General features: G+C 35.4%; 4 protein-coding genes across 10 annotated transcripts; 1 reads left to right on the forward strand and 3 right to left on the reverse strand.

The window, feature by feature from the left end:
• Nucleotides 1–18: 18 nt before the first annotated feature.
• On the forward strand, nt 19–22,576 carry LOC106175433 (uncharacterized). Of its 7 annotated transcripts, none has more exons than XM_086995941.1 (9): nt 19–136; nt 1,355–1,407; nt 4,300–4,531; nt 7,008–7,078; nt 8,364–8,472; nt 8,694–8,821; nt 9,215–9,438; nt 14,328–14,493; nt 21,296–22,576. In XM_086995941.1, exons 2-9 carry the CDS (start codon nt 1,374–1,376, stop codon nt 21,460–21,462), a joined length of 1,131 nt encoding a protein of 376 aa, XP_086852067.1. In that variant the 5' UTR covers nt 19–136; nt 1,355–1,373; the 3' UTR covers nt 21,463–22,576. The 7 variants fall into 7 exon arrangements, with proteins under 7 accessions (XP_086852067.1, XP_086852065.1, XP_086852069.1 ...); XM_086995938.1 differs by having other exon boundaries at nt 34–71; XM_086995940.1 differs by lacking the exon at nt 19–136 and adding an exon at nt 569–698.
• LOC106175437 (hepatocyte growth factor activator serine protease) lies at nt 9,942–13,031 on the reverse strand. Its single transcript, XM_013557441.2, has 5 exons — nt 12,539–13,031; nt 11,788–11,958; nt 11,491–11,604; nt 10,773–10,912; nt 9,942–10,302 (listed from the first exon to the last, which is right to left on the reverse strand). Exons 1-4 carry the CDS (start codon nt 12,576–12,578, stop codon nt 10,773–10,775), a joined length of 465 nt encoding a protein of 154 aa, XP_013412895.2. The 5' UTR covers nt 12,579–13,031; the 3' UTR covers nt 9,942–10,302.
• On the reverse strand, nt 17,352–19,221 carry LOC106175435 (14-3-3 protein epsilon). The gene has a single exon (XM_013557440.3). The coding sequence runs from the start codon at nt 19,096–19,098 to the stop codon at nt 18,319–18,321; it is 780 nt and encodes a 259-aa protein (XP_013412894.1). The 5' UTR covers nt 19,099–19,221; the 3' UTR covers nt 17,352–18,318.
• Nucleotides 22,422–26,111, reverse strand: LOC106175434 (peroxisome biogenesis factor 10). The gene is made up of 6 exons (XM_013557439.2): nt 25,928–26,111; nt 25,244–25,401; nt 24,343–24,588; nt 23,481–23,671; nt 23,019–23,151; nt 22,422–22,752 (listed from the first exon to the last, which is right to left on the reverse strand). Exons 1-6 carry the CDS (start codon nt 26,034–26,036, stop codon nt 22,678–22,680), a joined length of 912 nt encoding a protein of 303 aa, XP_013412893.2. The 5' UTR covers nt 26,037–26,111; the 3' UTR covers nt 22,422–22,677.
• Between the last annotated feature and the right edge of the window lie 66 nt (nt 26,112–26,177).

Here is a 26,177-nt window from a genome sequence, read left to right on the forward strand (position 1 = left end):
CTCTTCACTATGCGGAGGTATGAAACTGACAGATCGAAAACAAACCCAAACCCACGTGAAGTAGCTCACAGGTATTGACACGTTTATCACTTCGAGAATTGTCAGCTGATAAGTGATTCTGCTGTACTGGGTCACGGTATGTACCATTGTAATTATTTATATGGCTTGGCCGGTTAAAGCCAGTCGGGATTTATCAGAAGCGTCCGTTATCTGAAACCTATCACAGGTGGCAGTGCCGCGTAACAGGCATTCGGCACGTAGTGACACTGTGCGTTGCGTGATCCGCATAATCGTACAGTAGCTCGTGTGTTTACGTTGTTACAGGGCCAGTGTCGAATAAGAGCTCATACAATAAACATGCAGAACAGGCAGATATACATTAAACCAGTGCTCTTGATGGGGCGCAGATCAAATATGTGGACGCGTCATCCACTAGTTATACAATGTATAATACCAGGACTACTGCCTGGTAAAATTTAAATTAATAGAAAAAACAAGTGGGATATAAAAATGCCCTACTTTACACTGGCCAAACGGACCGACCAAGCAGCAACCGGTTAAGACCAGACCTTACAAGACCTGACATTTCCAAGTACTCAGTACTAAACCCTAATATTTATATTTTATACACACATTTTTGTGTCAGCATCAGTCTGTGAACAGAGTTTGTACAGTTTGTCTTGTGTCAAGAGTCTGTGGTAGGTACTTGGTCTGTTTAAGTCATTTGTCTGCCTCTTGCACTCCTGTCTGTTTATTTATTTATTCTGTTTATTGACTGATCATGCAAGATCTAGAGACAGTATTAACTGCTGAGATCAATGTGAAAATGTAATCTGTGGCAGCGTGAAACTGTGCTGTCAGTAGTGGGGATTTGGTGAACTGATTAACTGTAATTGGCAACAATGTAATGAAAAATGAGCAGTTTTTCAAAAAAAAATGTTATTTCAGTAGGTGACAGTAGTGTATTGTGTTTAAGGCTGAGAGGTATGGGCCTATACTTCGTCAGTGAATCTAAAAACCACAAAACAACTATAAAGAACACCACATTATTGTAGTCTATCAAGATGAAAGGAAAATACTGTGGAAAAAAATTTCAGTGACTGATAAAATATACATGTACGAGTATATGTCATGCTGTTTTTATTATTTATAGACTATTTATATAATATAAGAAGTGTTATTCTAACTTAGAAAGTAATTGTTTTAACATTTGGTTTTTAGATTCATAAATTGATCAAAGTGATAGGCTAAGCCTAGTGTGGGTGAAACTGAAGTCCCCATCATGAAGAAGATTATATTAAAGGCAGATTTAAAAAAAAATCATTTTCACCTGAACTTCACCTGTATATTTCAGACTAGGTGGTCTGGATAAGATGCCGATTTCAACATTCTTGCCTGTTTTAACAGATAAGTATGAAAGGAACACTGGCAGCTCTGAAATTGTTTGATACACAAAGTAGACCATGGGCATTTTATTATAAATGTTATTGATATATGTGGAACAAGTGGAAAGAAAAAATTTAAGGGTTTTGATTGTCACTTAAAGTTATCACTTGACGTGACACTGGCCGAAATAAAGTGGTTCAACTGCCTGCTTCTCAGAGTGAAGATACTATATCTCTGTGTCCCTGTATCATGTGCCCACTTTGCCCTCTCCCCCTCAATCCCCCTCCCAGAATTTTCTTTTAGTTTTATTGTTACTATGTTTTGGTATACATATGGTTTGGTTTCGTGGCAGAGTATCGTCCGGTCATGTTGGGTACTGATGGGTTTGGATTGGTGTTGTTCAGTCTCGGTCAGTGTCGATGGGTCATTTTTTTGTAGGACCTCTTTTAAATTGTCCTCCTTGAACCCTGAGTCTGATGTTATGAATAATTGATATTATCTTTTCTAATATTGAATTACAAAAAAAAAATCAGACTTTCAATTTGGCTCTGGGATCTATTGGTACAAAGCTGGGATCTTAACTGAAACTTCACAGGAGTGGGAACTTTCAATTTGCTATGTGTCCCAACCCCTTAATGCTTAGTTTATCCAGTTTAAAATAAGGTCATTATATAAGAGAAGAACTTCATCAGCTGTGTAATATTTGTCATTTGAATTAAATAGTAATTTTTCTTCAATCAGCTGATTCCAACCCTGATGAAGATGCTCTAGACAGGCATCAAATATTGGAGGTAAAGCAATTTCAGCATTACATGTTGATAGAAGAAAAATTACTGTTAATCCAAAGATCATTAATGTGTTTGTCAAGTAAAAATTTGAAAAAACAATACATCCATCACTAGTTGTCTTATCTTGTGCTTCTTCCCAGTAATGTCAGTACTAGTACTAGTAATCAATTCCATATGTATTTTGTATTTATATCTAGATGTTATAAAACCAAAAGTAGAGTAGAGCAGGGTGGGATTTAGGCTGTCTTCTGGGTCTTCCGGAAGACGGTCAGATTTTCAAGTTTTCATTGACAGGTACGAGTATCTAATTTTTTCTGTCAGAAGACGGTCAAAAATGGAGGCTGGATCAGCAAAGATAATTTGGAAGATGGTCAGAAAATATCTGTGGATCCGCCCCTGTAGAGAGCCTGTTAAATGTAACCTGTACACATTTTAGTGCCCAATAAAGATGGTTATAAAATGGTATTAGTAATAGAATTGAGTTATACCCAGCCGGCTGCAGCATTCTGGCCTCATCACACGCCATTCTGCAGCTTACCTATTACCAGCATATTCCACCTACCTCTGAGTCAGCTGTTTTGACAGGCATATTGTTTTCAGTTATGCTGGTTTACATCAGCCACACAGAGAGGTATATTGAAATATGCAGGTAGTAGAGGTGTGTTTTACATAGACAGAAATTCAATGTCTTATGTATTTCCCCTATTTTAGGTCTCTGAGCTACATGCGCTTGAAATAATTTCAATGCAGTTGAATCCTCTGGTCCTGAGCCCCTGTACTCCTATTGGCTATCATAAACAAACTAATTATTTGGATGGCAAATTGGAGTTTTTTTAAAAATTAAAAATTAAATTTCTGGGTTTTGACAGTCAGTTTGATCACAGTCCAGAAGACAAAGCAATGTACAAGCTAGGCACTCAAAAAAGGACTTTTTATATAAAAAATACATAAGTGCAAGCATCTCGTAAATTTGATTTATTTCCATTATCTGTGATGATAATAAACACAAAGAAAATTATGTAATTGGGCATATTGCTAGTAAGTAATAATTTCTTTAGAATGATATTGTAGAAATTTGCCTCCAACACATACACCAAAAGCCCCCTGTATGATCTCATTTTCTAACATTCGAGAGAATTTCTCATTGTCCTTTTCAAGGTAGCACTTAGCCTTGGCAGTGTCATTGGTCACTGCAGACCGCATTATATAATATTTTGGACACTATAGTTATCTATATGGCTGTATATCTTAGTGTGGACATATTTGGTCACCCTGGGCAAACATTTTATGTGAAACCAGGAGGTGAAAAATCGGCACATTGTATTGTGCTGGGGAAGATAGTCCCGTCAGGATCCAAATTAAGGTACCTGTTATATAGTTTAAATGTGGCATAAAAAGTACTAGCATATAACAGACACAGAGTTTATTTCATGGAGATCAAATTCATACATATACTTACTTTACATTAGTGTGCATGGAAAAAAGTAAGAAACACACATTTTATAAGGAATATTCAGTTCAAGAGGATATATATATACATATATAAACCAATCAAAATTTCATGAATGTTAATTAGCCATGGCAAGTTAATGCATGATGGTTTCCTCAAGAAGTTATAAAGAAGTTATAACTTCTTGGTTTCCTTAATGCTGCTTGTATCCAGTTTTATACTTTAAATGGCTTGTAATTTGCATAGATCTACAATTACTTTATATCTTATCCCAAGTTATTTTTCCACAAGATCAATTCACAACATATTTGACTTTTTAATATGCTGGTACTGTAGTGTGTTCATGTTGGTGATATTTATGGTTTTAGCATTTGTGTTTTTAAAGCCCCTGTGACACTTCAGACATTGGGCTTGCAATTAGAGCTTAGAAAATAATTTTTTGCCTACTCCCCCCCCCCCCCTTATTTTTGAAACTTTGACAATATAAGACAGTCAAAATCAAAACCATGCATCAGTGTTACTGATCTTTAAATATTCCCAAGTGAGAGAGCTTTTTCGTTTCTTACATGTTGTGGTCAAAATTGGTTCTGTACTAGTAAGTAAACACAATAATGGTGTAACTGGGGCTTCACATTTCAAGAATTAATTTTATTATTCTTTTTTCTCTTTCTGTAAGTGACGAAATGGAGTGTCACAGCATGAAAGACCCTCTTGGCGTTGCCTTATTCGGTCTGGGACGAGCTGGCATGATACATTTCCTGAACCTGATTCGCTGCTACCGCGTTCAGCTGAAGTATATCATTGATCTCGATATCCCCAAGATCAAACAGTTGCTAATACAGTATCACCAGCGTCATACTGTTGCTCTTACTCCTGAGGAGGCAGAAAAAGTATACAACGATGAAAGGTGGGTTCTGTTGCATACAGGTCTATATTTTCGGTAGTTCTGTAAATCTGGACTCAATTGCACACAAGTTTCAATTTTGTCTGATATGTCGCCCTCACTTACAAGTAAATTGGCTATCTCTGTTGATAGAGGGTAGGGAATACCCCCCCCCCCCTTAATCACCAATCTCCAAGATTTAAACAGCTCAATCACCAATCACCAAGATATATTCAGGCCAATCACCAATCACCAAGAATTCCTGAATCATGTTTCACGCAGAATATTGGGCTAAAATAACGCATCACGCTCGAAAAATAAGGCCAATCACGTGTAACGCAAAAGGTATTCCCTACCTTCTTGATTTGACACTGGCTGAAGAGAGAGATATTATCTTTTGTTGATAATTATTATTTATTGCATGAATTTTGCTTTTTCCTTTTGGCAACGATATCTTAAAAAAAGGATGTACTTTGTTTTGCTTTTAAGTTGCTTGAGTCATTAGTAGGGATGAAAAAAAAAAAAAACGGAACCAATCAAAAATATGCTTCAGTATTTCTCTTAAATATGTCGTAAATTTTTATGTGATTTTAAAGATGTATTTTTCTTCATTTATCTAGCTTTCTTCTTAATCTTGTTTAGCTTTTTTTTAGGGGGGTGCGGCTGTTTTGTGTAAAATGACATCTGCTGTTACCTTTTCAGTCTTGATGCTGGAATGATTCAAGATGTTTGACAGTTTCTGCTGACTTATTTGATATTATTTCTGTCATTTTGAGAGCACTGACTTTAACACAAAATCAAATATCCCCAACCACACTTGCAAAGAGTAGACTTAGCAGCAAATGCTGTCATATGTGCACCTTCCCTGCATTGAACTGTATGAATAATGAAAGCACTAATAATACAAAAAAAAAAAAAAAAAAACAATGTATCTTTGGGTTTTTCAGTTGCCATGTTGACAAACTCACAATAAAAATCTTGGAAAAAATGAATGTATAAAATTGCTGTAAAAAAAGAATTTTGAAAACGTAAGGGGTGTATGTACTTTGCCTTCACTGTAAATTATGATTTTTTTCACCCTTTGTTTTCAATTGTTTCTCCAATTTCTATGACGAAGAACTGCAAATTGTATTGTTGAAAATCTATGTTTTGTAGTTTGTAATTAAACAAATTTTTGATCATTTTTTCAAATTTATTTGTGTGAAATATCACATATTATTATATGTGAATGGCTTAGAGGAATCTTATTCACATTTACTAGATCAGTGTTAAAGAACCTTTATTATTATTATTAGTTAGATGTGAGATAGGTTTTAAAAACTTTAAATAATTTGTGATCATATTGTGGTGCCCAGCATAACTTGTTAACTGTGATTTGAGTTCAGATCATGAAATTTTCGGTGATATTTATGGATCATTTGAATGTCCATACTGTCATATTTTTTATTAGAACTTTTAAGTTTAATGTTCTAAAGACGAAAAAAAGTCAAAGTCATTTTTCACTGAATGTTCAAATTAAAATTTCTAAAGACAGGAAAGTTAAACCATTAGAGAAAAGCCTTTTTGCCACCCTCCCCTAAAAATGTTGCTACTGTATGTCACCGAGGAGATTATGAAACAAGTAAAAGAAAAAGTTTAACATAATCTTTTATGTATTACAATCTTCTATTGATTTTTAAATGGCATCATATAGTGTGTGACAGCTTAATTAAAGTACATATTCTGTACTAGTACCCTATTTCTATACATTTTGTGGTCAACCTGAAAGTTACACTGGATTCTTATTACTCTCATTTCCCCTTCCCTTTGCTATCAGAATCTGAAGTACAGGCCATCCCAATTTGTTTTGATCTGGAGTACAGGCCATCCCAATTTGTTTTGATCCAATCAGAAAAGGTTGGAAATGAAGTTGAAAAAAAAAAACCCTTGGGCAATTGAAACTTATCCTCTGGTTGGTTGATAGAGGAACATAACTTGGCACCAATGTTGAGCTAATCAATGGGATGGCCTGTTCTGAAAGTCTTGATAACATTGTAAGGTGGAACCGCGGAGGTGATTAGGATCTGGTTTTCTTAAGGGGCCTGTTTCACAAAATGATGAAAGTTTTTGTGATTAGCTAAGAATGCTTAACTTGGATAGTGCGGTATGTCATGTCAACCTTGTGATATCAGATATTTATATTTTATGTATATATTTAGAGGCATGAAAAACATTTCCTCAGCATGTCACTGGCATAAAGACGTTTCTGAAAATTTTACACTTCCTATCGAAATGACTCTCAGAACCACAGTAATTTGGCCTTAGCTCTTATTTTTGGGACTGATCACAAGAAGATAATCAGCCTCTTATATTTTTTGTGAAACAATTTGGTTGACTATATGTGATTGTTGGCAATCTTAGCTAAGTCAAATAATCAACCAACGATTCTTTGATATTTGTGAAACAGCCAGGACCATATTGTATTGTACGTGGCATGCTTTAAATTTGTATATATTTACAGCGTTGGAGCAGTATTTGTCTGCTCCCCAACTTTTACGCACCAGGAGATAGTGCAGAATGCACTCAGAAAGGGTTAGTCATCGGATCATTTGCTGTTGAATTTATTTGGAGTAAATTTTAATTAAAAAATAAAGCAAAATAATAATTTAATTTCTAAGAATATGATAACATTATTGATCAGAAGTATTTTTGGTATACTGGGTAGTTGGGACACATTTACATGAGCTTATACTAATTTTCAGAAAAAAAACAAGAGTTGACCAAGAACATATATTGTTAAAGTGTTGAGTGCAACTAGTATTATAGGAAAGATTGAATGGTACCATTGTATGCTAGTTGCTGGATTTATTTATTTATTTACTTTTTTGCACTATTAAATTATCAGTTTTTTGTTTGTTTACCTCTAAGTGATGGTCCAAGAGCTACCCTGACATTATGAAATCTTTCTTCTCTAAATTTATAACAAACGGCTTTGTGAAAAACAGTCATAGTCATTAGCAATATATATATTTTGTATCTGTGTGTGTGGGTTTGTATGTGTGCATTTGACTAGAAACAAACAGGTTTAAGGATATTGTTAGCCTTTGCCAAAAACTCCTTATTTACTGCCTTGCATACATTCTTTTGGATGACAGATAAATTATTAGTGTTCAGAGACTAAATTAATCAACAATTATACATGTGTCATCTTACGGGGACATCATAATTGCGATTTTGGAATTGAAAATGGAAAATTGAAAAATCATTTTCTCAAATTTCTCCTCTACCAGAGCATCCATGGACACCATTTTGATGCCAATTTAATGACACCATTAAGTACTCCAAAACCAAGCCAGTGATTTTTTCCAAAAGTTCAGATTTTATCAATGATAAAGCAAAATAATACTTTTGTTTAATAAAAATCTGTAATTAAGGGCTCATAACTCTATAACAAAAGTGCTTAAACCAAAATGATAGCACAGGGTTGTAGCCTATTCATTTGTGGTCAACTATGCCAATTTTCCTAATAAAATCTTGTTCAGGGATAAAGTTACGCCCCATTTTGATTGCCATCTCACCTAAAATAGAAAGGTGTTAAGTTAAAAATTAAAACTTTGAGTTGCCTATGCCTATACATTGCAACAAAAAATATAAATGCCAATATTTTATATTTTGGAAGGGATTTGTGTTGTTTTATATCAGCAGAAAGATTGATGCAATATTGAATAATTAGATGCAGGAAAAAACTCATATTTGGTATCTGGATGAAAATAAAGGCTTACAATACCCTTAAGGAATTAAATACTATTAATCTGAGATTGCTGTAACACATTTATAAAAATTTCCCTTTTAGTTTCATTTTTTTGTACTTTTCCAGGGAAAGGTGTTTTCTGTGAAAAGCCAATTTCACAAGATATTGCTGGAACTGAGGCATGCTACGTAGAATCGGAAAAAGCTGGGAAACCCTTGTTCTGCTCGTTCAACAGGTAGGAGCCTGCTTCTGGAGTCCTAGAACTAGCCTAGATAAGTCAGTACCAGTCCACTTGACTATAAATCATCTTTTATTGTTTCCATTATACATTCAACTGAACTGGGGGAAGGTCCCTCATTATGCACTGGCATCAGCCCCCCCCCCCCCCAAAAAAAAAAAAAAAGAAAAAAAAAAAATTCTCAAAAATCCCAAAAAAGTTCATGATTCTGTTTGCAGGAGGTACGACCCCAGTATTAGAGGCATCCTTAATGGCATCGAGGAGCAGAATGTCGGTGACATCCACATGGTCAAAATGTGCAGTCGAGACTCTCCTCTACCACCTATGAGCTACCTGAAGATATCTGGTAAATCATCATCCCTCGGACAATGTTTTAAGTCATGTGACTAATTGGTTGGTGCGTTCACACCCAAACTGCCTGGCATTGCTCCAATCGTACATGCACTCAGGGGTGGATTGAGACCATCTTCTGGGTCCTCCGGAAGATGGTCAGATTTTCAAGTTTACATTAATGGTATATAAGTTTTTTGTTGGAAGACAGTCAAAAATTGAAGGTGGAACTAAAAAAATAATTTAGAACACTGTCAGAAAATCTCTCTAGATCCGTCCCTGTGCACACACAAACACATGCACAGAGATTTTATGGAAACTATATTAACAATTAGACAAACAAGCGAAAAAAGAGATTTATTATAACTCAAAAGAATTTCCATTTAAAATTTTTTTTGGCAATTTGTAGGAGGCATATTCCATGACTGTGCAGTTCATGACATAGACGTTATCTGCTGGATTCTTCACCAGTATCCAGTCTCTGTCTATGCTCAAGGCCACGCCCACATCAAGGCCATTGCTGAAATGGATGATGTTGATACGGTTGCTATAACGATGAAATTTCCCAGCGGCGCCTTGGCGATGATTGATCTCAGTCGCAATGCCAGTTATGGCTATGACCAAAGATTAGAGGTAGGTTTTATTCATGATTTCCATTCACCATTGTTTCATATAGAAAGTTGATATGGCTGTATTGAAATATGGAGTACGTAGATTTTTAATTACTTAGTTAAACAAAACTTTTTTTTGTCTGTGCAACTACCATATTTCTTAGTATTTCTGTGGAATTCTGTATAATTAATATAAATTTATATGGATTTGTCCATTCTGTGTGTTGTTATTTTGATAGGATAGTCTTTTGCAGTACAATATTTCTGTTGTTTGATTTAATGCTTTCCTTTTTTTGCTCACTTTGAAACCTGATCAACAAAGAATGGGGAGGGGCAGGGGAGAGAGGAGGGCAGACATTCTGCCCTTTCCCTGACAGTTTATTCTTAAATATCATAAATTAGTAACATATATTAGCCAAAAAATATGAAAATATTTCAACAACTTTTTAGAAATTTAATCTCTCCTCCCACCACCACACACACACACACACACACACACACAAGAAAAAAAACAAACAATGAGGGTCTGCTGAAAATGTTTAATTTATCAGTAATATGTAAATGATTACATGAACATCTTCATAATCAGCTGTAAGGCCTCTATTTGCTCCAGTATCTAAATACAACACCTGATCAAGATGTAATCCAGCAATCAACATTCTAGAAAAAAATATGTAATCATTTGACAAAGGTTGTATTGTAGCAGTGCATATAACAGAATCATTGATGATTTAAGGTAACAGGAATTTTTGAATTGCTTTGAAATAGCTGTATTTAAAGTTTTTTTTTCTGTAGGTAGTTAAAACAGTTCTTTTTCTCTGACCCTCATATCAGCAGGATTTTAATGTGGGATTCCTCTTTTGACAGGATCTTGCTTTTTTTGTGCCTAGGGTGAAATAAAATTTAGTTAAAAGTAGACTTAAATGTGAACTTTTTCAACACATAATGTACTTACATTTGCATGCAGTATAACTGTATTGCCTGTAATGGCATATAATATAGCCACTGTATCATATATTGTGAGCCGATAATTTGTGAAATACTAGCTACCAGGTAGACTTATGATTTGCCTCTTGACTGTCCAGCTTATGGGGTCTCAATTTCAATTTGTTGAACAGGCCCCAGTAGAGACAGAGTTGCTTTTCTTCATGAAACACTTACGCAATAGCGTAATTACGCAAAAAGGGAAATATAACTGCACATTTGGCCATTTACTAGTAAATTCAAGTTTTTTTTTGTGAAACATTAACGTGAAAAGACATAAAATGCAACTATCACAAGCACTATAAATATATCTACTTTGCCAAGTTGATTGAACTGGATAAAAAAATGATCATAAATTGATATTCTGCTTACCTAAACACAAGTGTCACCAATTTGGATGAAACCGTCGTTACAAGTACACTCGCAGACTGTGTAATAATAAATATAGCCCCAATAGTAGCAATATTTATATTGCCGCAAGCAAGTCGCATCAGGTTGGATATCACATTGAGCTGAAAAAAAAAATGCTCATTATAAAAACAGGAAAGTTTTGTTCTAGCCCAGTTTCTCAAATGTAAAACCAGTCTTTTAGTTGAACCAATTTTGATCTGTTTCAATTCACAAAAAAAAAAAAAAAAAAAAAAAAAAAAAAAAAAAAAAAAAAAATTATTCCATTAAACTGTTTCAGTAATTGTTGTTCATGGAATTTTATCCTTTTTTTTTCTTACTTGCAAAATAGGTTCAATACTGCCTTTTAATTGGACTATTACTGATTTGTGGAAGAAAAGGGAAGACAAGAATATTTGATTTTCTTTTACAATTGTTGGTACCAGTGTGTAGACTGAAATGTTGCATTTGATCAGTTGTTTTATAAACATCGGCCATAGGCAAAGGAATTTAAATTACTTAAAAGTGATCATATCTGCAGGAAGAGAGGGGAAAGCCCCCCCCCCCTTCCAAAAATGTAATTCTTAGGCACCTGTTGTATGTATGGCACAGTTAAGTCTTAAAATCCTAATTAGCCAATTATATCACTGCCTCTATTGTAATTAAATTGGAAATAAGCCAGAAATTCCTTAAATAAACTTACTCAGTTGGCAGTTAGTCCCGGCGTAGGCTGGAGGGCATTGACAACTGTAGCCAGTGGTTAGTACCGTGCAGTTGCCTCCATTTTGACATGGGCCAGAGGCGCATGGATTTATAGCTGTTTGAAAACAAAAAAAACAAAAAAAAAAAAAAAAAAAGATTTAGCAGACATTTTATAGAATCTTGCTGAAAATAAGTTCCAGTACCTGAAATTTTTTTTTCTTTTCGAGGAAAACTATTTATTGCTGTTATAATATTTATATGAATGTCTAACATGTATTGTAAGCCACATTTAATTTACCTGTGCAGTACCCAGCAGTTCCAGTAAACCCCAGATTGCAGGTACATGAACAGTCGTAGTAGTAATAGTAGTAGCCGTAATAGTATCTGCATCTGTATACCAATCGGCATGATGCATTAGGGTCGTTATTGGGTACCGTGCACGTGGTCTGGGCATTTTTTGGGAAGAAACCTAAAAAGATTTTTAAAAATGACAAAAAATAAGCCAGTAAATAATGATATTGAGGATTGATCAGAGAAGAAACAGTTAGTCAGAACTGAAAATGCAAAATGAGAATGGCAATCCAGCAATGCAGCTGTACTGTAGGGGAAAAAACTTGGACCAGTGATTTTTGCTATTATGATCAATGACTTCAGAACCGAATGTGACTCTTTAAAATATGTAGTTGACACCACTATTCCTAAATATTGAAACGTCCGAAAAAAGCCAGCTTGCCTCCTACCTTCAGCAGCACATCTCACTCTTTGGTCTAGTGATAACAACTTAACAATAAATGCTGGCAAAACCAATTTGAAAGAACCGATGTTTGAGTTTTTAAGAGATGATCACAATAATTATAGCACCTTCATAACATACCACTGCCCCTTAAAAGCTTTTTGAGACATTTTGTAATCAAACAAACAAAGAAACAAACAAACAAATACAACAATGTGATGAAGGCATAAGGTCTTTCATTGGCATATCTAAGAATAATAATGAAATTTAGCAAATTGCCTTTTACAACTTTGTGTTATAAGTGACATGTACTTACCTAAGACCATCAGGCTGCACAGGAACAGTGCTTTCAACATTTTCTTCAGCTTTAATTTAGACTTGAAGATTTTCTAGGTTAAACAAACCCACTGTGTTTGGACCTCGTTAAAAGCGGTATCTTTCTTCAAAACAGCGAAGAAATACAGTGATAACTTAAGTTCAGCTGATGAGAAGTTATACCAAATTTGTCCAATGAGCACACTTTGATTCATTTTAAAATTAAAACTGACACCTCTGACACATCCTTCTCCAAAACTTGAATATATGTATATCGATGTATTCAAATACCCGTATATTTGTCAGCTTATATTCCAAAACATCCTAAACCGTAGGCACAAACGAAAACTAGAAAAAAGTTGAAAAAGTTAAAGACAACAAGAAAATACATCTATTCCAAAGAGAGAAAAAAATATGTTGTAAGTTGGCAAGAAAGATTCAGAAGATTGCAGAAATTGACTGATTTTATCAATTATGCTTGTTTTGATAAAATTGGTCTCTTTGAGGTCACAGTCCATCACTTTATTCAGCCATACTGTTAAAGGGCCCGAGTTTTCAGTAACCCCTAAGAATCTGGGCATCCCTGTAGAATTTAGGGGATTGCAGCAGAGTGTTACGCACACTCAATCACTTGTAACACTTCAGGCCTGTAACCAGGGAGGTTCGGGGGGTTTGAAAGAACCACCCTTTTTGCTGGGAAAAGGTCCACTCTGGGTAAAATCTGATCTATGTACTTGAGGATTGTATGGTAAAAGGTCCACTTTTTCAGAAAACGAACCCCCCCCCCCCCCCCTCTGAAATTGCTGGCTACGGGCCTGCACTTATAAGTGAATGTGTATCCAAGATTATATTTTACCATATTGAATGTGTACATTGTGAAAGGGTTTTTTCATAGTCTCTAGATAGGATTCTGTATTAAGCTTCTAAGATACTGAAATAGAATTATTCTTTGCTTATAGAGCCTTAATAATAGGAGTCAAACACAACGTTTCAATCAGTTTCCCTTATAATTAGCTGCATGATAGTCAGACTATAACTCTCAGCAAAAATTTAAATAATGCCCTCTTCATTTTCATATTACAGAGATTTTGGTATCATTTAATAATTATGGATAACACATGTTCCTTCGTTGCTTGAAAAGGGGTGGGTGGGGGGCGGCCTGCTCTGTGTGTGTGTGTGTGTGTGTGAGTGTGTGTGTGTGTGTTTAATGACAGTATGCATTCATACCAATTGTAATGGTGAATTCATTGTGTACTTATTGGGGCCGGAGGGGGGTGGGGGGGGGGGGGGGTAGAAGGAGATTAAATAATTCATGCCCCTGAAAGCCATTTTAAAGAGGTACTTTATGCCAATATTTGGCACAATTGACCAGGAATATTTTAAATGTTAGTGAAAAGGTTTGGGTGAATTTTTGAACCCTCTTTTAAAGACACTGAAAGCTCACCTCTATATATTTTCAGCCTGACTCTGTGTTTTCATGTAGTATATTCTTTTCAGAGAATGAAAACTGCAGGGGCACGCTGATAATGTATAGCTCTGAAAGCCTGGGTGCAGTGTTCGAAATTAACGCTGGACCGTCTGCCCGGTGTTGACAACTTTCAGAACGGGCCAAGAAGTTTTCCCACCTGGCAGACATTCAGTCCAGCTACTTTTCAAGATGGCTGGATCTTCTGTCCAGCAACTAATTTTCCTAAGAGGCAAACACTGCCTGGGTGCATTCATGTTAATCTCACTAAATGTTTTGTTGTTGTCAGGACAAAAGGTATGCTGATTCTCTTGTGTTGTTGTAGGTATTTGGGACGAAAGGTATGCTGGTCTCGGAGAATCAGAGGTGCACCGGTGTCCAGCATTCCTGCACCACAGGCACCAGTTTGGCTCCTATGCACTTCTCTTTCCCACAGAGATATGCTGACAGTTACGTGCTGGCTATGGAACATTTTCTTAATGTTATGGAAGGTAAGATTGTGTGTTTCCATGAGAAAGAACAAAGAAAGTATATACATAATGGAAAAAAAAATAAATGAAAATAATGATAAACAAATTAAATGAATTAATAAAATAAGATTGTATGGTCCCATGAGAAAGAACAAAAAAGTATATAACCAGTATAATGAAAAGAAATGGAGAATGATCAATAAACAAATTATATCAATTATTGAAATAAGATTGTATGTTCCCATAAAATAAAACAAATATGAAAAAAAATATATACATAAAAATCATAATGATAATAAAATATATAAATTAATAAAATAAAAAGTCAAAATATGCTTTATGTCAATGTTACTCATGTGCAAAGAACACGACAGCACAGCTTCTCAAAATAATTTGAATCAAAATTTAGTTTCAGTATTGTCAAAAGACCAAAATATATGATATCCATTCCAATCTGTAGTAGTGAACCAAAACATTGGCCATTCGTATTTTTTTCTTTGAACCATTGCCGTTATGGACCATGTTATATATTTGCTAGGTGAAGCCAGCCAAAATATTTTGCCCCATTTAAAATACCATGCTTTACAGGTGAATAAAAAAGGTTTAACCTCCCGTTTTAAGTGTTTATGTTTGTTGGAATGTTTCAGTAGGAAACCAGGAGTCGATGTATAGGTAATGTAGGTCACCTATTTTTTAAGGGATATTATATCAAGTTGCCACCCTGGCGCAGCATACGGACTTATGGTGACTTTGTATAACATAGCCCGTTGTAGACCTATCTCTCTGCTTTACAATTCACGTGCAACTAAAGGAACACTGCATTTTGAAATTCAGATGTATTTGCATTTTCTCTCAGAGCATGATTTTATTTATTTATTTATTTAATTATTTATTTTATATTTTTGGACCAAACAAGTAACTAAATTTGTGAGGCTAATTAAGAAATGGATGGTTGATATTTAACCCAAGTCCAAAGATACCCTCATGCTATTTGTATCATTTATTGAGATATTATCATGTTCATTGGCACAGGAATACAAATATTACTAGAGAATACTTTGTATGTAAAAGCCATGCGCCAGAGTTGGTCATTTTTCATGCAACAACTATCTGGAAATCTTAATCTTTTTCAACTTGTCCATGTCCTGCTGAGATTGTACGATTTTTGATTTTGTTCTCAGATGATTTCAAGTACCGTGACCTCTTTGTCTGTATTGGTTACACTTAGGTGAGCATTTATAATGCAAGCTATTTCTACAGGTTTTATTAGTTTGTTTCTATTTCTTCGCATTTTTCATTCTATATCTGAAATTGTCTTGTGTTTCAATTAATAATTAGTTTTTTATGTAAAAATTTAAAAAATGAAAATGATCACTCTGTATTAATTGACACACAAATTATGTCCACTGTTTTTTATGCCGATCTTTAAAATGCTGAATATTGTGTTACGAGGCAAATGGTGATCATTAATAATGACGTCAAAGAAATAATCCTAGAAACGAAGGCAGTGTTTGGAAAGAACCAGTAAAGGGGCTGTCACAGTGAAAGTCGAAGATAACTAGAGTAGGAACAAGTCTGAACAGAATGTTAAAGTACCACAAAAACATCTATTGTAATTCAATATCAATAATCCTATATAACTACAACGATGTACAAGGAACTGATATGTACAATGCTAGCTTACACTGGTTACATTTCCCATAATGCATCACAGTGGCTGGTCACTATAATTATGCAGATATATTGACTTCTAAAGGCATGTTGACTATTGATTATTTGCAACTCTTGCTAACAGAATGAAGGACACCAACTGGTGGAAAGGACTGCTGCAATTATGGTGGCAAGGGGAACAATTTCAGGACCCATTTCTTTATGCTAAAGCTGGGCAGAATTTAGCTAGACAATTTATGAATCAATTTGTGCATCAACATTGAACTCGTAAAGAAAGGCCGCATTCAGAATTGTGGACTAGCTAGCTCGAGGGTCAAATATGGTCGACCCACTTGAATACTTTCCCACAGTGTCTATTAACGGATTAGATGGCAAGGTTTCTAGTGGGTCGCCATATTTGACCCGCAGATTTGTTAGTCCGCTGTTCTGAATGCTGCCAAACTTGGTGCTAGCTCTGGGCATCTCATCTTGCATGAAGTCCATGGTACAGCAGTACTTTATGATATCACAAAAGTCAAAGTAGTGCAGCCTGTTAAAAAATTGAAAAGACCCCTGGGAGGTCCCAGATGAGTAGTCGCCTCTTAAACAACTATCCCGTCCCTTACACAGTGGCACAGGAGCAGAGAGACAGATAATGTTAGGGTCACAGCTAGGCATAAGAGTAAGTCCATGCAACCCAATGTTACAGGAATTAAAATATTACACAACAAAGGGATATCATAGGCGCTACTCAACATCCAGGTATGAAATAAATTTCAAGAGAAATACAGAGGGTAAGTCTGTGGAGGAAAGAGCTCCTCCTGATCCTCTCAGATCTCACAGGGGTCTTTTCTGTAATATTACAACTGACTAGCAGTGACCCCTATGGTCAGGAAGCGTGACAACACTGACATGCATCAAAACCCAATTCTTTAGTAAGGAAAACATTTTTTGTTCCTCTGTTATGTTCATACAATAAGTTCTGATCAAATACCAGTTGTTTTTTTTTTCTTGCAAAGTCAGAAGGTTGAGGAATCTGGGAAAAATGGTTAAATAATTTACATTTGCATTAGCCAAGATGCTAGATTTGATAAAACCAAACATCAGTAATGGTTTGCTTTGATGTAAAACTAGCAGTTCTTCTGAAAATGGTGAAAAGAATAAAACCACATCAATCACGTTAAATTGAACAGACACAGTCAATATTTCCCATAAAAAAACCCAGCTGGTGCTTTTAAACCATTTAATCACTCATTTTAAATCAGATTAGTACAAGCGCACTCAAGAAAACAGCGGTCTATAATTGGGATTCCTATACATTAGTACCGCAATACTAATGATTCATACAGACCTGCTCTGGCCAGCAATTTAACAGATTGGCCCGTCTTTTTATCCACCCGCCCCTTTTTTCAAGGAACACTTTATATGCACCCTTTGAAGAGATGAAAAAAAAAATGTTTGGAACTCTGAAATCCTATTTAATTTCATACTCTTGGTGATTCCTTTTTAATCTGGGAAAAATGTAAGTGAAGCTAGAAGTAGAACACTCCCAATAAATAGGAAGGTCATGCACTGCACTCATACTAACATACTGGGTTCAGAATGCCCAAAACCTCCATCTTTTTTATCAGAAATGTTCAGTTGCCCTCCCCCTACTAATATCATGCATCAGCTGCCAGTGAACTAATGATAAGACTTTTAGAAGGCTTACAATTGGGAAACAAGTGGAACAGCATCTTATGCTTATTGCATGCAGTAATATGACACAAGTTTCATAGTCAAATTGTCACAAATATATATCCAATCAAGCTTGGAAGGGGTGGATCCAAGTATTTTTTATTATAAGTCAAGCTGCTGGCTCCAGTTAGCAATCCTCCTACATAGATTTACAGTATACGGTGTTAAATAAGAAACGTCACACTTGTGAATAATAACACTATCTCTTTTCATCAAAACAATAATAATAATAATAACAATCAAGTCCATTAAGTACACATCTACAAGAGGATTCTGTATAAAAATTGTTATTATCTGTCATCCTGCTTGGGGGGAATAGTTACAAGCAGTTTGGGATTCCAATTTCCATGTTTCATAAAAAAAAGCATCTCAATAGATGACAGAAGTTTTTTTCCTCAGACAAGTCACGATACAGATAATACAGTCAGTCTTTCATTTCTGAATTTTTTTAAAGTTCGGTTACGAGTCCTCCGGTTTCCCCGATGTCTCTAAATCTTCAACTTGCTCCTGTCCTTGCCCCTGCTCGTCTGCTTGCATGTCCGACGTCCACAGTGTCAAGTTGTCCCGGAGTAACTGCAGTATGAGCGTGGAATCCTTGTAACTTTCATCGTTCAAGCTGTCCAGCTCTGCTATGGCGTCATCGAAAGCTAATTTGGCTATTTGACATGCCTTGTCCGGGGCGCCCAGGATCTCGTAGTAGAACACGGAGAAGTTCAGGGCCAGGCCGAGGCGTATTGGATGCGTAGTCGCCAGGTCAACTTTGGCGGTTGTGGTGGCAGAATCATAGGCGATCAGACTTTTTTCCGCAGCTTCCTTTCTCTGTGCGCCCGTTGCAAACTCGGCAAGGTATCGATAATAATCACCCTTCATTTTGTAATAGAAAACTTTCGATTCTCCGCTGCCCGCTGAAGGGATGAGGTGTTCGTCCAACACGCTTAAAATATCATTACAGATATCTTTTAGTTCATTTTCCACGGTCAGTCTGTAATCCTTTATCATTGGTAGTTTCTTGGGATCATCAGCTTGAGCTTGCTTTGTTTCTATACTGCTAATAATTCGCCAAGATGCCCTTCTTGCACCAATTACATTCTTGTAAGCTACAGACAGGAGGTTTCTCTCTTCTATCGTCAGATCAATATTCTGCTGGGCAACTATCTTCATCTCCTCCACCATTTCATCGTACCTCTCAGCCTGCTCAGCTAGCTTGGCGCGGTAAACACGATCCTCTCTGTCTACCATGTTCGCTAGGTTTATGGAGCCGGACGATCAGAAATATTATTAATTGTTTACCGCTTCTGGAAATAAAGAACAAGATGGCCGCGCCCGCCAACAGGTTACCTCGATCAGTAATGGAATGTGTCACGTGATGCTGAGCCGCCAATGAGAAATCTGTAAATATTGCACTCCGTTATAGGCATATACATATTTTGTCGCTTATTATGATTAATTAGATATTATGTTAAGTTTGTACGTGTTTCATTCATAGTTTCAGTAGGTTTGGCCTTGAATTTTAGGGTGCAATAATCCAATCAAACAAACTTGATGTTCAAAAACAGGTTACACGTTAGTTACTAGGGAAAGTTGACACTTTTTTCCAAGTATCTCCCTCCCCCCACCGCATGACCCTTTGATTTTCAATATCTTTTCTCAATTAATATGTGTAGTGACTTTGAGCAACGTCTCAAGTATTCAAATAATTTAGTTTTGCCATTCATTTACTGAATTATCGATGTATTTTACATGAAATTTATGCGATCCAAATACTGCGAAAGCCGGCTCATTGCTGGGGTGAAAATTTGCTGCTATCTCATTGGTCAAAGAGCTTGAAGATTAAAAAAAAAATTAGTCAGTGAATTCCCAATTTAATCTACATCCTTCTGAATAGTAAGGAAATTCATCAAAGTCAACACATAACTTAATTTGGATTAGCATTAAAAATTAGAGAGTTATTTAAAGGGAAGTGATCAAATTAATTAGAGCCAATTAATTTGGTGAGGCATAAAAAAAAGAAAGAAGAAGAAAAAAAGTTAATCTAGCTAGATCTTTACCTATAATGTATAAATAGGATAGCATTTCGACCCAATTGTTTTGTGAGAAGAGTCCACATTGATTAGTTGAGAAGTAACATCTAACTTAATTTTTTTTGCCTTGAAATGGTGAGCTGGAAAACTGCCAAAATACACTCTGGAAATTGGCAGAACAGTCAATAACTGATTCATCTGTCATAGAAAGGATCCTTTATACACTTGCTCAATTGAAATATGTATGTCGCTTGAAAGGGTGAATTAAATTACCACCCTTCCAGACCAGAAATGTTGTGACAGCTAGCAACCAAGTACCCCCAGTATGCATAATATAGCATATATATGTGCAGCCAGTGTGTGCACTTTACACATACCCTTAAAAAATTAGCAAAATAAAAAAAATTGCGGCAACCAGTTTACAGAAGTTTGCAAGAAAAATTGTATTAATTGCTGCTTATTTGCAGCAAATTTGCAAGAACATCTGAAGTTTGCAGCAGGTTTGCAAGAAAGCACGAATTCTTGCAAATTAGCTGTAAATTATCAGCAAGTTCAGGAGAGAGTTAATATTGAGGCAGCTAGGCCTGATATATACTTTGTGAAGGGTAGCTTACCATGCAGATCATGCAGTAAGTAATTAAAGCCCCTAGTACAGCTGCAATCAGTGACAATACCTGTGGAGTTCATAAGGGCCCATATGTGTTACCTGACAATTAACACTTTGGGAATGCACCCTATATAATTTACAAGAATGGTTCTTGAATAATGACCACGTATGATACTGAACAAATTGGAAAACCAGCTTAATTGACTTAATTATTTTTCTTTAAGTTAAACTTTAAAATCCCATATTGGACTGAATTAATTAAACCTTATCGATGTTAGTTACCGTGTACATTTCCTGAATGTCTACATATTACCTACAGTACATAATTAGATATTGATAGTGCTTATGGTGTTTATCATCATGTAATATACTGCATCAAAATTGACAAAAACTAGATATAGCTGCTTCAATAGCATTAATACAAAAATTAAAGAAAATAAACCGCATGCATTACTTTTTTTAACTGAAAGAATCATGCTAGTGCAGTACTGCAAGTTGGAAATTATTAGCTTGATTGAATTATTAATTTTAAGTTACAAATTTTTTATGAAAAAAAATTTTTTTTTTCACGTATATATATATTGGCATTTTCAGTGTGTGGAAGCTTGGCTTTGAAATCTCATTTGCTTGAATTTCCATAAGTTACCTGTAGCACATAATTAAAATTTTGTGGTGATTAAATGCTGTCAAGTATATATAATACTGTAATTAAATAATGAACATACCCTTTAATAAATATGCTTTTGTGTTATGTCCGTTGAGATCCCACAGAATGAAAATATTTCATGTAACTTTCTGTATTTTCTAGAAAAAGAAGCTATGGAAATCACAAAAGAATCTACTCTGACCATCAGCAAGATAGCAACAGCGTGTGAGGAGTCCTACAAGTTGGGCAAACCTGTGGAACTGTTTCTTACTCAGCCAGAGGGACCAACTTTGAAGTCTGACACCAATGGTGAAATGGTGACCGCTTGAATGGTGATAGCTTTAGTTGGGAAAATATATGAATGTGCATCGCTACACGCACATTATAGACAGTAATGACTGATTGGTAAATTATACATCATTGGGTTTTTTTTTATAATCAGGTCATTAGTATATATATGCTTCAATACTTGTCAAATTCAGAACTTGTGTCCATGAGCAGAGCTGATGTTTTCTGTCTATTTTGAGTTTTCTAGTAGGTTATTTTCTGGTGCTAAGTGAGAATTTAAAAAATTGCAGATATTAAAAAAAAAATAATAATAAAATTGTTTTGTCATGGCTGAAAGTATGGCTTACACAGAATTCTTTTGTTTCATTTTGCTAGGGAAAGTATACTAGTAAGTAAAGGTGAGGTTCAAAGTATTAGAATATTTTAATCATGTGTCTTTTCATTTTTCTAAATTTTTATTTGGCTAACAAATGTAGTGGTAGCTAGGGAGAGTAACCCCTACTCATTTTCCATGGAAGTGTTAAATAACTATAATTTGTTGCCCTACGTTTTGTCCCACAATAAATGTTCACAGTTGATATTTAAACCAAGCTATCATATTTGACTATAGCTTGCACCTTTCCAGACACATTGCATGTCAGTATTTAGGTAACACCTGTTTAACAAGTATTACTTGATCGAAAACCTTTTTCTGTTTACAGCAGGTTATGGTTTATTTTAAACAGTTATACATTAGGTAGATTATTATGATGATGATGATGATGATTTTTACATGTTATTCAAGTAATGTCATTCTAGCATTCCAGTTGTTTTTCTCTCTCTCTCTGCTCATAAAACAAGAATTATTATCAGAAAATTCATTTACACTAAATACTTAATGGACATCTTAGAGTTATATGTATTATATTCCTTCAGTTTTATATTTATAGAAGGCATATTGGGAATTGAAAATAAACATTAATATTTAATATTAACAGAAATTGGAATTTGTCAAACAGGATAAAATAACCATTATATTTATTATTTCAATGTCGTGAATTATTAATTACTGGTACAGTGCCCGGATACAAAATCATAATCTGATCTTATTCTCTAATATAATAAATAACATCAATATTGTTACTCTAATTTTTATAATAAAACATTTCATCCAGATTTAGTTTCTCATGAAGATTGAAAATTATATTTTCCATTACTTCATGTTAGTATTTTGTCATTGATTACATGTGGAAGAACACCGTCTTTCTTTATTTCTTTCAAGTTGGATCAAAATTTTGCAGGCAGACAAGTCTTGATGGTTCTAACTTCTCTCTGCATAGGGGGCACTCCAGCTGAAAATAAAGAGTTGTAAAATATTGACACAAAATTATCCACGCGCAGTAACCAAAATTACAGGTGACTAATTAAATGCCCCCAACAATGTGATGACAAAACTATCGATAGAAAAGGACCAATTAAAGCAACCAATGTAGTCCCATTAATCTTGTTAAAATATTAATTCATTACTTTACAGTATGTAAAACATTCAGATGAAATATTTACTAATTTACTCCTGTAAACGTGATTAAAAAAGTATTTAAAAAAAAAAAAAACTAACCTTGGACTCACACCATTCTAGAATACAGTCCCAGCAAAATAAGTGACCACAAGGTGTTGCTGTAGAATGCTTTCTGGACTCTAAGCACAAAGAGCAGCGAGACCCTGGACTCACATAAGACTCACTGTGAGAACTAGGAAGTAATAAAAAAGATTTTAAAGATGTTAAAAAAACAACAGATTTTGAAGGTGAAGATAAAAAAACGAAGAATGTAAGTAGTCAAAAGATCATTGCATGTAATTTTCTCATTTAAATTGTTACTGTTACTGTACTATCTTTTTAGAGTTTTATGGTGGGGCAATATTAGAATGGAAGCCTTTTTTTTCCATCGTAAAAACCTCGCATGCAGAGAGAGGGAAGTGGAAGGTTCCTTCTGGGGGGGGGGGGGGGGGGGGGTAATCTGCTGTGCCCACCAATGGATCTGCCACAGCTGTTTATCTTTTTCACAGCTTTCTTGCTTACCTTGCCGTCACTTGTTCTTTCTCCTCTTCCTCATCTCTTTTGCCATCTGTTGTTGTTGATGTTGCCATGGACACTGCATCCCATCCATGTTTACCCACAGAGTATGTCAACTGTATAAGGCTCAGCCAGCCAAGAATGCTATAACTGGCCCTGGGAGACCCAGGATCTGAGGGGGAACTACTGACACGCAGCTGGAAAAAAACATTATTAAAATCAATTAAGTGTTGCATTTTGTGCAGAGTTTTAGAGAAGTGGAAGGTCAAAAGTACAAGATGCGATGAAATAGACAGTCTAGTGTAATAGACCTCGCCTAGGGGTTCTACTTCTAGGCTCTTTTCACACCTATATGTGTGTGTATTATACAACACAGTCTGTATCAGTTTACTTTGAGAGATTACCAACTTATTTGCCTGCCTTTTACTTATAAGAGAGTCACAGATTCTGAAGTAGAGCCTCCATACTTGACATGGACAATTAAATCGTAACTCAATAATTACTGGATCTTTGTGAATTTTACAGATGCTGTATTTTTAAGTCAGAATTTCTTAAAATAAGAACATTCCTTCTGAGTGACAACAACAAAATTAAAAAGGCTACTCTATATAGTTCTATTCCATGCAGCTAAAGCACCACAAATGCTATATGGAAATATAATTATTGGATTATAAAATTATGTATCAGAAAGCTTGATAAATTTTGCCCAATAAAAAAATGGAGTAATTGCCCAGAAATTGTGGAGAATTTGTACATGTTAGTCCACAGATACAGACTGGATCGTTGTAGCACACTACACCATTCAACAAAGTAGAAATTAAGGGCCATATACAAGCTCTGAAGGGGTACGTTGAAGTTTAACACTTACATATCTAATTCCTGTTACTCTCTTGGATACATTATAATAGACACCCTGGAGATAAAATAAAGCCAGATGACTTCTGTGAATGTATGGGATGACAGCTCTGCATGTCTTCACAACCTTAAGCAACAGCACCCTGAATCTCTGGCTTAGTTCCCATGTGTTGGAATGGAGTTTCATCTCAAGGAACGTGAAGAGTTTCTGCAGGAGGTATGGGGTGCACACCTGAAGGAGGATCATTAGCCCTCGTCTCTGGGGGAAAAAAAACGTTTCAAATTATATTTGAATAAATTAGAGAGCGTTTAAAAAAGTGTTGAATGATAGTAACTGCACATGGAGAAAAATTTGTCAAAACTCTGAGAAATAATTTGAAAAATCGTAACTGAATGATTTCCAGAGTTTTTAAGAAGTACATTTATAAACAAAGCTAGAAAATTTATCTGTATGAATTCTAATGAGTAATGTAGACATTTTGAATAAGAAAGACATTTTGAATAAGAAATTTGTCTGATTTATTAAGATGATTACTATTTATAAAAGCATTCTTTAAGGCCTTGAGATTTCAACTTTTTAATCAATTCACTTCTTCTTTGAGCAAATATGTTGTAAGTAACAGCCCATCAGAAACACTAACTACCAGTTATCTACCAGGGGAAGTTATCAGCACAAAAAAATGAAAAATTTTTTTTCGTTGAAAACTAATTAAAAATCAGTACGTATAGGGATGAGTACTAGTAAACAGTTAATACAATTACAAGGCAACAATTGACTTATTGGAGGTTATTATATTATAACATGCATGCTTTTGAATCCTGGAATGGGGGAAGCATGCTATATATATATATATATATATACCATTTCCTGGATCTGCTATTACTGTATTTTCTTACAATAACATTACACATACCAATTTGGACGGAATTGACCGTTTGGACTGGTCAACTTGCAAGATGCTGACATATTCTTCACCAAGCGTCTGGTAATCTGCCAGCGTGGTCAGTGCCAGGTAGCCCACACTGGCCAGAATGTCCAGTTCTACTTTCCACCTAAGCCATCGTCTGGCACCTTTAACATCAAATAATTGCCATGATCAAAGTTAGTATATATATCTACTGCTCAGTTAATAGCTTGGTAGTGATTAGGAATTGTTTACCTCCAATTTCCTGATTAAATGTATCTGGTATATACCCCAAAGAGTTTTTACATCTATTTTATTTTCACATTGTTTTAGTATGTCATTCCAGATCCTATAATTATTGCTTTGAAGCTGAATTTTTCTCCAGACAGAACATATCCAGACATGATCCTTTATTTCAGTTTTAAAGTGTTGACAGTTCAGTTGATGTATGCCTGCCACATACTACCAATAGTCTAATACTGCCTGGAAGAAGACTATGCGGACCTGAGGACAGTCATATTAGCAAGAGTAACATCCCTTTAGTCCCCTCCCCCGCACCTCTTGCTCCAGTTTTTCAGCCTGACAAGCTAGGTGCACGCCACTGGTAGCCTGTAAGGCCGAAAACTGAGGCATCGCCCCCTTTCAGATGCTACAATATTTACTAGTTTGTCCAAGAAATAAATGTGTAAATACCCCAAACAGACTGCACAACGTCTGCAAGTGTATTCTTCAAATACTGGAGGTAAAAATTGTCCTTCTGATTTGACCTGACGATTTCTGCAGCCCCCGCATCAGATGGCATTTCTTTTTTATGTACAAACGAAACGTGAAGTCAAGTAAAGGAAACTACTCTTTAGTAAATGGAGTACACAACCGGTCTTTCCTCCAACCAGTAATAGCTTGTTGAGGTCAAAACAAATTATAATGTTTGTGTTTTAAATGA

Source organism: Lingula anatina, chromosome 9 (assembly GCF_051362555.1).
Source record: "Lingula anatina isolate TDL-2025a chromosome 9, LinAna3.0, whole genome shotgun sequence".
NCBI lineage: Eukaryota > Metazoa > Brachiopoda > Lingulata > Lingulida > Lingulidae > Lingula > Lingula anatina.